This window comes from Acanthochromis polyacanthus, chromosome 4, assembly GCF_021347895.1.
Source record: "Acanthochromis polyacanthus isolate Apoly-LR-REF ecotype Palm Island chromosome 4, KAUST_Apoly_ChrSc, whole genome shotgun sequence".
Taxonomy (NCBI): Eukaryota; Metazoa; Chordata; class Actinopteri; family Pomacentridae; genus Acanthochromis; species Acanthochromis polyacanthus.
This window is the reverse complement of record NC_067116.1, coordinates 43,165,477-43,178,428: the sequence shown is the minus strand read 5'-3', so window position 1 is coordinate 43,178,428 and position 12,952 is coordinate 43,165,477. Positions and strand designations below refer to the sequence as shown.

The following is a 12,952-nucleotide window of genomic DNA, read 5'->3' as shown; positions in this document are numbered from 1 at the left end:
ACATTTCCAATTAAAAGCGGCTTGTATGTGATCTCCTGTGTGAACCTCACACGACCCAAAAGTGTCCCGCAACACAGAAGAGGACACAACAGCGACACGCAGAGAGCGTGTTCAGTGTTTACGGAAGTAAACATGGACGCTAACAGTAGAGCATGTCTGGCCATTTTAAAGTTGTTGTCCAGCCGGAGCCAGCATATTTAGAACTTAATCGTTTTAAGGAGAAGGTCAAGAAGGAAGAGAGCCAGGATTTTGGCCCTGGCGTTTTGTGGGGCAGTGGCAGCAACGTCTGTCCAGAGAACTGTGTGGGTGCGGATGCAGGAGTGGTGGATAGTGATGTGAGAGGCTTCACAGATGTGGACTTCATTCAGAATTTTCGAATGACAAGAGCGACCTTTACGTACATATGTGAGTGCCTCTTTTTAACACTTTCAAGGCAAGACACACGTCTTCGGCAGCCCGAAGACGCGTTTTGCTTGAACACAGAATAGTGACGTTTGTCGTGTACCGATGACGTATAGGTCGGATAAATGTGACCTGGCCGTTCAGACTGAAGTCACGTGGCAAAAGATCCGATACGTATCGGAATTAGGACCACATGTCCAAGTGGCCTGGGTCGCATTTGAAAAAATCGGATCTGTGTCGTTCAGACCGTCATGAAAAGATCAGATACAGGTCGCATATGTGCAAAAAAATCGGATTTGGGTCACTTGAGCCTGCAGTCTGAACGTAGCCTTAGTTATCTTAACAATGGGTTGTCTTGGTTAACATCATTGCCACCAATGTAGTGGCCCTTATCCAGGTTGTCTTCTCCTGACTAGATGCTTGCTTGTGTTGTACCTACTCTCAGATGTACGACACTTTAGATAGAAGCGTCTGCTAAATGAAATTATAGAATTGTACAATCTCAGGTTGTATGGAAATGGTAGCAAGTACAACAGGTGCAATTGGGCCAAACAAACATGTAATGTTAGACAGTCATTGTGGACAACAATTTGAGGTCTGATGAAAAATGGATTAAACTCTGTGTATAAAAATCAAAAACTGTACCTAAGTTAAATACGGTTGCCATCCAAATTGAAGTAGTCTCCCAGCACTGCAGCAGCACTGGTAAGGCTCCTTGGAAGTCCCATTATGAAGCAATATCTGCAATGAGCGATAAATCTCCAAAATGGTGTCAAAGTGTTGACCCTTGAACTTGAAAGAAGTCATAGGAAGCTAAATGTAACATGTAGGGCAGGTGTGTAATTGCCACACTGTCAACAGCGCTTTCCAGTCCTCACATACTATCATGCCACAGTTCAGGTAGTTTGGGGCGATCGTTCTCCTCAGAATGTTACAGTAGATCTCTGCCTTGACCGTCCAAAAATGTCAGATTATTACCTGGTGCACAACCTCGGGAATGTTGAAGAGAGCAACAAACGTGCTCCTAGTGAGGTTCTGATGTGACAAAACTTGCCTGGGTTTGGCGGTGTTTTTCCACCAGAAACTGCTGTTTCTTCTCTTGATTTTAGCCACAGACCAACGTCTTGCTGCCAGTGAGGATCCTCCACGTGAAGGTTGACCAATCCCAGCTTCTGATTGACACAGATTGTGGTGTTTTCTTCTCTGGTCCAGTTTGTAGTCCAAATAGACACCTACTAGTGGTCGCAACAATGTATTTAACATGGTTTCCTAATGACTAATCACAGCTACTACTTGCACATGTTGCAGATCCAGGACACATTTACACATTTACACAATGATCACTCCTTTGTATCAGTTCATCAGTTAACTACTTTTTCTGAAGGTAAACCTGAAGTGTTTCACCAGTGATGTTGCTTTAATCAGACAAGAAACTTCTCATTTGATAACAACAGTAAATATGATGAGTCATAGTTAAAGTGTGAAGCTGGTCTCCTAAGCTGCAATTCTCTTCTGAATAGTTTGATTTATTTACATCCCGTCTGGCAGTCTGACCATGTTTTTGTTGAACCTCTTTATAGTTATTTCCTAAGTTTTTGCAACTTCATTGCCAAGTTTTATCAAATTGCTGCTGGTACAAGGTATTAAAGGTATTAAAGTGAAACTAAAGTTGGGATACATTTTCCCAACTAGTGTTTTAGTTATGGCTGCACCACAAGCTTACACGCCAGGAAAGTATGAACTTAAATGACAGCTGTGGAGGATCGGTGTCTACCGGTGACTTATCATTTTTAGATGACACTTGCAGGGAAGTGACATCTTTCAGTGGATCGCAGTGTCATGCTGTTCATGTAACTTGCATAATGTTATTCCAGTGCAGCCAAACAGATGTGACATACATCAGATCTGCCATAATTTGTCACTGAGACAACATTAAAAGGTGTTGTAGCACTCAGACAGGCTTAAATCATGTCCTTGATAAGCTTCTAGTACATCAAGGATGTGTTTTTGCTCCTTCTTCCTCTTGTACTTTGATTCACTTTTTAAGAAATAAAAACTGTATTCTTATCCAATTTTTGGGTAAATTTTCTAAATAATAGGCAGCAAACCTGATTAGCAGTAAATTATTAAATAGTACTAGTTTGTCACTGTAAAAAAAACAAACATGTTTTTACAGCTTTAAGTGGATTTTTTTGGGACAATTTCCTGTTATTTCACAGACTTCCCCTGTTTTATTAAATTTCAGATAATAAAATATTAATTTATACATTTACCGTAAAAAATCCTCCAAAACTGAAAATAACTTCCATATCAAAAATGTGTGTATTTCTTAATAGTAGTTTGTTCTTTTACAACATTTGATTGTAAAATTACCCCATTTTTACTTTCCTGTACTGAAAAATCCTGAATATATATTTTTTTAAATAGTTAAGATTATTTTCGAGATTATTTTATAGATTTTCTGTGCTGTTAAATTTCACAAAACATCTACTAAAATCACAGAAAAAAGAAAAAAACAGGCCAAAACTGTAAACATTGTGCACATCAGACCAAAAAATTACAGTTTTACGGCATTTTAAGCAGATAAAAATCCTAATTTTTCAAATATTTTCGGCATTATTTTAAAATGTTTTACTGTTTTAAACGTAGTCGTATTTGCAATTTAACGACGTTTTTTGGCACTGATGCTGCAAGGTTTTCACTTTTGTTTTTTGCAGTGTTGTTACTCGACATATTTAACACGTCACTACACGTTAAACACGTGTTTCCAAACATGTCTGATTCCTTTAGCGTTACCACATCCCTTCTTCACCATTCTTTGATTTCTGCATCCTCACATTAACTTTCTGTAAAATGTCAGCCTTTTCCACACAGTTTTGCATATGGTGTAAATAAGAGGGAATTCCCAGCGTATACTATAGAGGAGTTAGTGTTTCTTTGATCGTAAAATAAGACAACAGTTGTGTCATATACTTGTTGCTATCTTGTATTAGATTGCCAGATTGAAAGCGAAACCTCAACAGTATGTCAAACTGAGGCTTTATTTAACCAACCTGGCTCTGTTATTTGTGTATATCTTATTAATTATGAGTAATTATGTGTTTTTGTGCTACTATAAATGTGTCTTTGGGTCGGACTGGCTGTACGTGTGCTCCTGTTGCCGGTGTCAGGTAGTTCCCGGTACTGTGGGTAGCTGGCATGCTGTGCGTCAGTGATCAGACTGATCAAAGACAACAAGAGAAGAACAGGCAGAGCTGCCAGCTGCTATCAGCCTGCCTCCCTCTGACGGCTGTGGACAGGCCTCACGGATCCGCTCGCTCCCTGTGATGAAATCGCAGTTTAGCCGAGGTGATTTAGGGAGCCACAGTTTGGCGATGATCACAGGTAATCTCACCTGATGCCTCATCTTGTCTTAGCTAGATTGTTGTGGGTTTGCCGAGGCCGGTGGGAAACATTTCACGCGCCGCGTTGTGGGAGTAACAATGTTTCTGTGATTTAAAGTAAAGAATGTCTGTATTGCTGCCGTGCGAGATTCCCTGAAGCAGTTTCTGTTTCCTGCACATAAACCCATCGACGCGGTGGATTCTTTCCAAAATTATAATAGGACAATCTCTCTGAGCTGATGGCCACCTGGAGTTACCGTACACACACTGTCTACATTAGAATCTACATGACATCTTCATATTTTTGTGGAGCGTCTGTAATACAATATAGTAACAGAACTCTTTGAAAGATAACCTAACTTTTGGTCTCTGTAGAGCAATAATTACCAATTAGTAATTTACCAATTATCATATTTCCATAATTATGTAAATAAGACAATAATAAGATAAGATAGAACTTTGTTGATCCTGAAAAAACATTCCTGTGAAAGAAAAAAAGCACAACATGAGAATAAATGCGGTACTGATTAGAAAAGCTATAAATTAAAAGTAACATGAAAAAATGACTAGAATAGAAATGCAAGAAGTAATACTCACAAAAATTCTGAAATCTTGCAGTAGTATTTCACATGATAATAAAACGGTGTACACGAAAATGTAATATTGCACAGGAAGTCGAAATATTACAAATAGAAAAGCAAAAAGGTATAAAATATTAAAAGCAACCTGGAAATATGACTTCAATAGAACAGTAAGAAGTAGTACTGACAAAAATTGTGAAGTACTAAAATAATATTACACATGAGAGTAAAATATTATCCATGAAAGTGAAGTATTGTGTAGGAAGTTGAAGTATTGCACATGAAATTTAAATTTTACGGTATTATTTTTGTCATATTGCACATGAAATTTAAATATTGCAATATTATATTTCTCATATTGCGCAAGAAGTTGAAACACTGCACCTGAAATTTAAATATTACGAATAGAAAAACAGCAAGATATAAAATATTAAAAGCAACCTGGAAATACGATTTGAACGGGAAAGTAAGAAGTATTAGTGACAAAAATTGTGAAGTACTAAAGTAATATTACACATGGTTGTAAAATATTACACATGAAGTTGAAACATTGTTTAACTAATGTTGCCCATTTAATTGAAATGGTGCACATGACAATAAAATACTGCACATGAAATTGAAATATTGCAGTTTTGTTTAATGGATATTGCACATGAAACTGATATATTATGATGTCATTTAACTGATCCTGCATATTTAATTAGAATATTACACGTGACCATAAAATACTGCACATGAAATTGAAATATTATGATGTCATTTAACTCCTATCGTACACGAAACTGAGTTATGTGTGAATTTAAAATACTGCACATACCTTTCAGATATTATATTAAAAATGATATTGCACAAACTGTCGAAAGTAATTTTGCAAATTACATTATGAATATTCTTGCAAAAGGATGAGAAATTATACAATTTTAATTTAGTAATAGTATTTAATCTATTCTATAACAGCTTTCACATTCTGAACACATGATTATTTTTCCTCTCCAACTATCACCGTCCAGAGGACAAAGCGCTCATTCTCTCTGCAGAGGTCTTGGTCTACACATTTAGAATGGTTTCTTTAATAATTTATCCGGACTTCTTCCAGGAAGCAACGCTATCTGGCCGCACAGCGGATCGATAGAGATCAAAAGACAGTGTTTGGTCCTAAACGCAATCCTATCCTGAAACGGCTCCAGCAGGACTATTTTAGTGCCAGCTCCTGTGGCTGACTGGCTGCCTGGCAAGTCTGTTTAAAGGTTAACGAAGAGGTTGGGGTTAGAAATCGGTGCTTCTGACTGTCACCTAAAACGTGATATACAGCTCACAGTCACAGCAGGCTTCTCTGTGACCCTGCACTCAGTTTAATATATTTTAAAATGAAAACAGCAGCATTTATGCAAAGTTTTCTTCTTTTCTTTTTGGCTTTGCAAGGAAGTATTTCTTGAGTCATTGGTTTTGATCAACTACCTCATTAAGTCTCTGCAGATACATTATAGTTATTTGCTGCTGTGAGAAAGTGAAAATCTTACTTATTGCACCATTAAGGTTCATTTAAGTTTTTGCATGTTGTAAGATTTTGTCGGCTAAAGGAGGTTCAGCTGGTGTAATACCGACAAATTGTTTTTACGGCAAGTTTGTAAAGATTTCTGCTTTAAACAACAGCTCATTTACGATCAGTACTTGAAAAAATGTTTGTTTTAATGTTACATACAATGCTTAAAGTTGTCTGTCGTCACATGGATAATGTGTCTACGCAGTGTTAGTGTGTATATATATGTGTGTGTGTGTGTGTGTGTGTGTGTGTGTGTGTGTGTGTGTGTGTGTGTGTGTGTGTGTGTGTGTGTGTGTGTGTGTGTGTGTGTGTGTTGCGGCACCACAGAGACACCTGTTCTATGTGCTATTCATCAGTGATGGGTACGACGCAGGGTTTTGACACACTCCGTCGACATGACAGCTCAGACAGCATGGATGTTAATCTCTTCTAACTGCTCCCAGCCTAATTAAATCTTCCAGGGCTGCACACATGCACACACACCAACAGAGCACACATGCATGTACACACTGACACAGCACACATGCATGCAGACACACCAACACAGCACACACATGCACACACCAACACAGCACACACACCAACACAGCACACATACATGTACACACCAACACAGCCCACACATGCACACACACCAACACAGCACACATACATGTACACACCAACACAGCCCACACATGCACACACACCAACACAGCACACATACATGTACACACCAACACAGCCCACACATGCACACACACCAACACAGCACACACACCAACACAGCACACACATGCACACACACCAACACAGCACACACATGCACACACACCAACACAGCACACATTCATGCACTCACCAACAGAGCACACGTGTGTGAACACTCCAACACAGTACACATACATGTACACACCAACACAGCACACACATGCACACACACCAACACAGCACACATTCATGCACTCACCAACAGAGCACACGTGTGTGCACACACCAACACAGTACACATACATGTACACACCAACACAGCACACACATGCACACACACCAACACAGCACACATACATGCACACACATGTGGTGGTTTCTAAATTGCTCCTGGTTTGTGCTTAGGTTTTAATGATCTGGAGAATTGGCCCTGAAGCAGTTTGTTTGACTGTAATGCTGCGAAATTCTGTGTTTAGTGTTTTTGTGCAGAGAGAGAATCAGGTTCATTGGTCAGATAGACTCACCAACACGGAATATTTGACTCCTTTTGTCGGTAGTTTGCGGTGTCTGTATATGCAGCGTTAACTGAAAAACACGTGGAACAGCGACAGCAGTGTTCTTTTATTGGTGGTGCTGTGGTACTGACATTTAAAAGATGAAATATCGACAGCATGGTCGGTAACACAAATATAACATCTTAAATAACCAGCTCCATTAACTATCTGATGACGCTACAGAGTTATAGACTCTTTTACCTCCTTACACTTATATTTTGAGTGGAATTAATTTGCCAAAAAAAGGAAAGACAGTTAATAAGATTTACTGATGTTTTCTCGTATTTTCTGTGGGTATCACAATCATATCATTTGTGTGAAGTGTTTTGGCCACAATAATCGTGTACGGAAATTCAAATACTGTTAAATTCCTACAAGGATGTAAACTAAGAGCTCCACATGTACACAGTAGGTCATATCATTCCTGTTTCTGTATGAAAGCTGCAGGTTTCTGACCTCTTGAAAGCTTTTGGTGACTTCATTGGTAAGAATCTCCCCTCATTCTGACCCAGACCAGACCCTACAGTCATGTTAGAAGTTGTATTTTACTGTATACTTGGTCTGAAGTGGACAGAAAAAATATAAACCAGCGTAAAGTGGGAAAATCTCAACATATATGAGAGTTTTTGTTGATGTCAGAGAAGCTTCTGTCAACCAAAACCACACAAAATGATCTTTGTGCTTGCATGTGTGATAAGAAGATGGAAATGCAAACACAATTTCATGCAGAAACGAATACCGAAATTGCATCGGTCCTTTCAATCTGCTTAAATTTAACCTCATAACGGCACAGTGGAGTTAGGTTTGTTTAGAGCCCTGCATTTACACATGGAGGGAAACATGCTACTGCAGCCCAAATAACTGCCATCTGTCTTTACACATCTTTCTAACATTAGATGCTTCTCTTAGAGGAAAAAAAACTGTATTTTATAGAGGTGGGTGATCTGATAATCATATATCATGAGTGAACTTAATATGGCATATTCCACATGAATGAAGTAGGGCTGGGCGATATGGCCAAAAAATAAAATCTCGATTTTTGACGATTACGATTTTAACCGATTTTTGTTGTTTCTTTGCGGTCTGTTTGCTATGGCTAGTGCTAGCCATGCCGCACTCCCGTAGCTGCAGCACTCTTCCCATTCTTTAGGATGCCTCTGCCGGAGGTGCTGAAAGAGGTTAGTTGTGCTGCTACTCTTCGTTTTCACAGTACTTTTGCAAACCTTGCACATGACTGTAGTTTGCTCTGTGTCAGTCTTGTCAAAGCCGAACCACTTCCATATAATCGATGTAAATTAGAGGCGGAAGCAAACACCAGTGCACAAGTCGTGAAAGGCAGAAGAAGAATCTGTATTGTTATATATTTAAGCTCGCATCGATTTTACGATTTGGCAAATTTTCAAATCGTCGGGTTTTGAAAAGGTGAATTAATTGAATTAATTTGATTTATCACCCAGCCCCAGAATGAAGTAAAAACTTGATTGGTTGGGATGGACTTGGGTTTACTAGATACACAACTTGAATATGTATCTTATTTTGTCAATGGATGGAAAATACAGTCGCAAGTGGACGAAGATCCTCAAAGAAGGATGCTGCTGCTTGGTGCATTGTCCTCTTAGTCAAAGCCACTAGCACTGAGGAGAGCTGTTGTCCACATGATCATGACCCAAGGCTTTCTAGCAGAACATTGTACTGTAGCAAGATAATCAGTGTTATTCACTTCAATCATCAGTGTTTTTGATATTGTAGAAATAGTTTTGTGTTTAGGATGGGGTGCTTCTTCCCAAACAAACTCCTGTTGCCACACTAAATTTAATAGCAGTTGCTGTTCCAAAGGAAAATGACTGTATTCTTATATCTTAAAAGTGGTAGCACACATCTCCTCAGAATATTGCTTGTTAGTAATTCATCCAGGGCTCCTTTACCTTTCTTTTAAGCCTCTCAAACTTCTTCTTGTCTTGAAGATTAAAGACTTGACTCTCTGATCCAATGCTCGGTCGCAAGACAACAAGATTCTGTTTAATCTGTTCGGCTTCAGCGGAGTAGGAAGCAGACTGAGACTTCTTTATGCCACATGCCTCCTTTTCTACCTACCAGTCCACCTGTTTGTCTCATCTGCATCTGTCCACACAGCCAGGAGAACTCAGTTTATTTTCCATTCCTGCCCACTGTCACTTTCTCCCACCTTTATTTATCTCTGTTGTGCAATTATCTTGCTGTCTCTTTGTCTCTCTGCGTGATCGTCTGTCTCCACCTCGCCACACAACCTTTTCCTCTGCTTGACTGTCTCCCTTGTTTTTGTGTATCACTGTGCCTCTGATTCGGTCTCCTATTCCTTCCTTGTGCCTGTGTCTCTGTCATCTGTCCAGTCTTAGCCCCCTCCGAGTTAAACAGGCCGAACAAATAGATTACAAACAGTGGGTAGAGTGAATCTAAGGAGGAAGACAATCTGAATTTGTTGTGGATAAAGAATGAGGAAAGAGGCTGTGCAGTCAAAGAAAGGCAGTGGAGTCAGAGTAAGGCTGTATTTGCCTGAGGGGAAAAGGCTGAAAAGTAGCTCTCGCAACAGATGTGCGGGGCAGTAAAGTGTAATTGAAATGCCAGCAGCAATGGTCTTATCTCCCTGCTACAGGAGCCTGCTGCCAGTCTCAACATCAGTTAGATGTCATTTTACCTAAGTCTGAATCAGCCTGCCACAATCCGCAATCCCCATTCCTCTGATGCTAGGCAGGAGAAAAAGGGAGAAATGGATGAGGGGGAGGGAGAGGAGAAAGAAAAGGAGGGAGCGGAGGGTGGGGAGTCTGTAATAGGATTTCAGTAGCACCCAGTTAACTTCCACCACCTGGACTTAGTTGGTAATTTGATATGCCCCATCAATAGGATTCATTTACCCCACTGCAGTATTACCATTGCCATTCATTTGACTTTAAAAAAAATATTGATTCATTTCTCTGTCCACATTTTCCCACTCGTCCTGATCCTAATCACACTGGGGGAGGGAGGAAGGAAGGAAGGAAGGAAGAGCTGTTCCTCAATATTGTAGCTGTAAAAGTCCTCAGAGGAGGTGGAAAGCCAGAACCATGGCTGTCCTCTGCGCTCCAGGCAAAGCTTAATGTTTTGGGCCAGGCAGCCTCCCTATGGGGACGACCATAATGTCCTCCTAGATTAGAGGCTGGAACTCCTCGGAGCTGCTGCCTTTTATCAGGAACTTTGTGACCACAACATGGGATCATCTGTGGGACATTAAAGCTGCCTTATTTCCTCACTGTTACCTTAATGTGTCATGACTTTAGTGTGTTGTCGGTTTTATTCATGGTGGAGGTGACAGCCTGTCTCTGCGTTTCTACCCCCCCTTACACTTTCAGCCACTTTCATGTATAATGAGGCAGAAATGAGGAAAAATACAATGTATTTATTGTTGCAAAAACCCATGTTTTAGTGAATTTTAATTACTATGACCAAATATAAAATGAGCACTGTGATGTATTGTCCTGCTCAACAAAATTCATTCTGTCTGTACTCAATAGTTGTGTGGAAGGCATTGTCTTCCTTATTAAAAATTTGAGATGTAACGCTTCAAGCTCAAAGACCAAGGCATTTTTTGACTGATTGGTACAGACGCGAACTGAAGCCCGCTCCTTTGTTTACATCTGTTGTCACACATTTGTCCCAAAGGAAGATGACAATTTCTGGCAAGATATAAGGGATGCAAATTTTAAAAAGTTTTCTAAATCAGCTGAGCATAGAAAACATTTTTCTTGTGCCCTTACTGCTGTTTTAGTCAATGGACTAACACTCTGTAGCCACTGGATATTTAAAAAAAAAGAACTGTCCTAGTTGATTGTGGTTTGTCTCGGAAGCTATTAAGCTTGACAGAAGTCTTTGTCATGGTGCCCGTTGCTCGGTAACCCCCCACAATGCCCTCTGCCTGTTAATACAGAACTGCTCATACTCTAATGAGCACCATCACTTCTAGTTGTTACCATAGACTATATATAAATATATACAGTCTATGATTATTACAATATTTAACAGTGGGAGATGACACCTGGTGGTACATCCAGGTACTGCAGCTCATCTATGCTACGTTTTCTTACATGCATGCAGAGAAAACGGAGGCTTCCCGTCTTTTGGAGATTGTAGAGTAATGGAACACCTAATCGTCTCCACATTACATTTAATTTCCTGCCAGAGCTTTACAGCAAGGTTCATGACCACCTGCAGAACATTAAGGATCAGTTTGGATGCAGAAATGATTTTTTTTTTCATCATGCATTGCAGGGCTATTCAGTTGTCAAACATATACGTTTGATATTGATTTTAATGACTTGAAGTTATTGTATGTATTTTCTAGGAAAATGGCATTAGCTTTGGACTCAGTATTGAAACATACTAAATACAGCATTAAATGGCTTGGATCAAATTTGGGGCCAAAGTGCTTGATGAAAACATCCCTAGTATATATGCAAAGCTAAGTTTTGTCAGCTATGTTTGCTCACTAGCCAGCTATCTTCTGACCTTTGTCGTTACACCACTACATTTCTATACATGTTACCACTAGCAATGCAGTACTGCTGTCAGAATTTTCTCTTGCATCATTCACGTGGTTTGTGCACAAACGAAATTAGGAATCGTCGGTAAGAAAATAAAAATATTAGTGCTACTAGTTGTCAGAATGGCCACTGGGTTTTAATGTTTAGTTGTTTCATCGTTTGTCTTTCAGAGGGTGATATTCAACATCGTCAACTTCTCCAAGACCAAGAGCCTGTACAGAGATGGCATGTCTCCCGTTGTCAAGTCCACCAGCAGGCCAAAATGGTAAGTGCACAAATTCTGCCAGCGTTATTTTGAAGGTAAATGTTGTGTACTAATGTCTATTATTAGTAATGCTGTCTTAGTATTATTAATTATAGCCCGGTAAAGTTGTATATTCTAACATTTTTGTTGGGTTTTTCTATCCTTAATATTTAAATTACTCATGTAAATTCACACCATAAACTTCAATGTTTAAATTTGTTAGGGTAATGATTTTCTGTGTGGACTGGAGAGCACTTTGGCACAGCAGCTGCTGCTTTAAGTGTGCTGTGTAAATAACAGCGACTTGGCTACTTTACATTGCAAACTGTGTAGGAATGTGTTTTCATCTGGAAAATTTTAGTCCACATTGTGGTCGAATGTTTAAAGACTTCCCTCAGCTTTGAAATACTTTTCTTCTCTGCCCAGCAGTCGACACACACTTTCCATAATACACACTCTCTCACACACACACATACACACACACCCTAAAGACTGATACTTTAGATTTCCAGAGTGGCTGCGTCTGGGTGCATTAGCATGTGATCCATTGGTTGCCAGTATGATGGCTGTCTGATGTAATAACGCTTGACTGATGGATGCAGAGATGTGTGTATGTGTGTTTGTGTGAGTGTGTGAATGAATAGGTGTGGCAGGAGGGAATGGGGATGGTGGTGCAGTGGGGCTGGGCGCGGCGTCTGCCAAGCAGGCTGGTGTATCCAGTGGGGCGAGGAACAGGGTAGCGTGATGAAGTGTTGCCGTCCAAGAGGAGCCCTGACATCTGTCATCAGTTGATGGAGGGCATCCGCAGAAACGCCAGGCATCTGCCACCCTGAGCTGTGTGCGTCTGCTAGTCTAGCGCCCGCACCGACCATACCGTAGCGTACCGGTCGCAGGCTAATGGGAAGAGACAATGGGCACGGCACCGTAGACAGGAAAGATGAACTGCTGTCTACGGTACAACGCAGCGCAACATGATGCAGCGCAGCTCGACCGCCTCGCTCT

General features: G+C 40.2%; 1 protein-coding gene across 1 annotated transcript in view; it reads left to right on the top strand.

The window, feature by feature from the left end:
- agbl4 (AGBL carboxypeptidase 4) overlaps nt 1–12,952 on the top strand; it is a 410,530-nt gene that overhangs the window by 139,517 nt on the left and 258,061 nt on the right. The window contains exon 4 of the mRNA XM_051947376.1: nt 11,877–11,971. Coding sequence (XP_051803336.1) covers nt 11,877–11,971 — 95 coding nt within the window. The remainder of the gene's footprint in view (nt 1–11,876; nt 11,972–12,952) is intronic.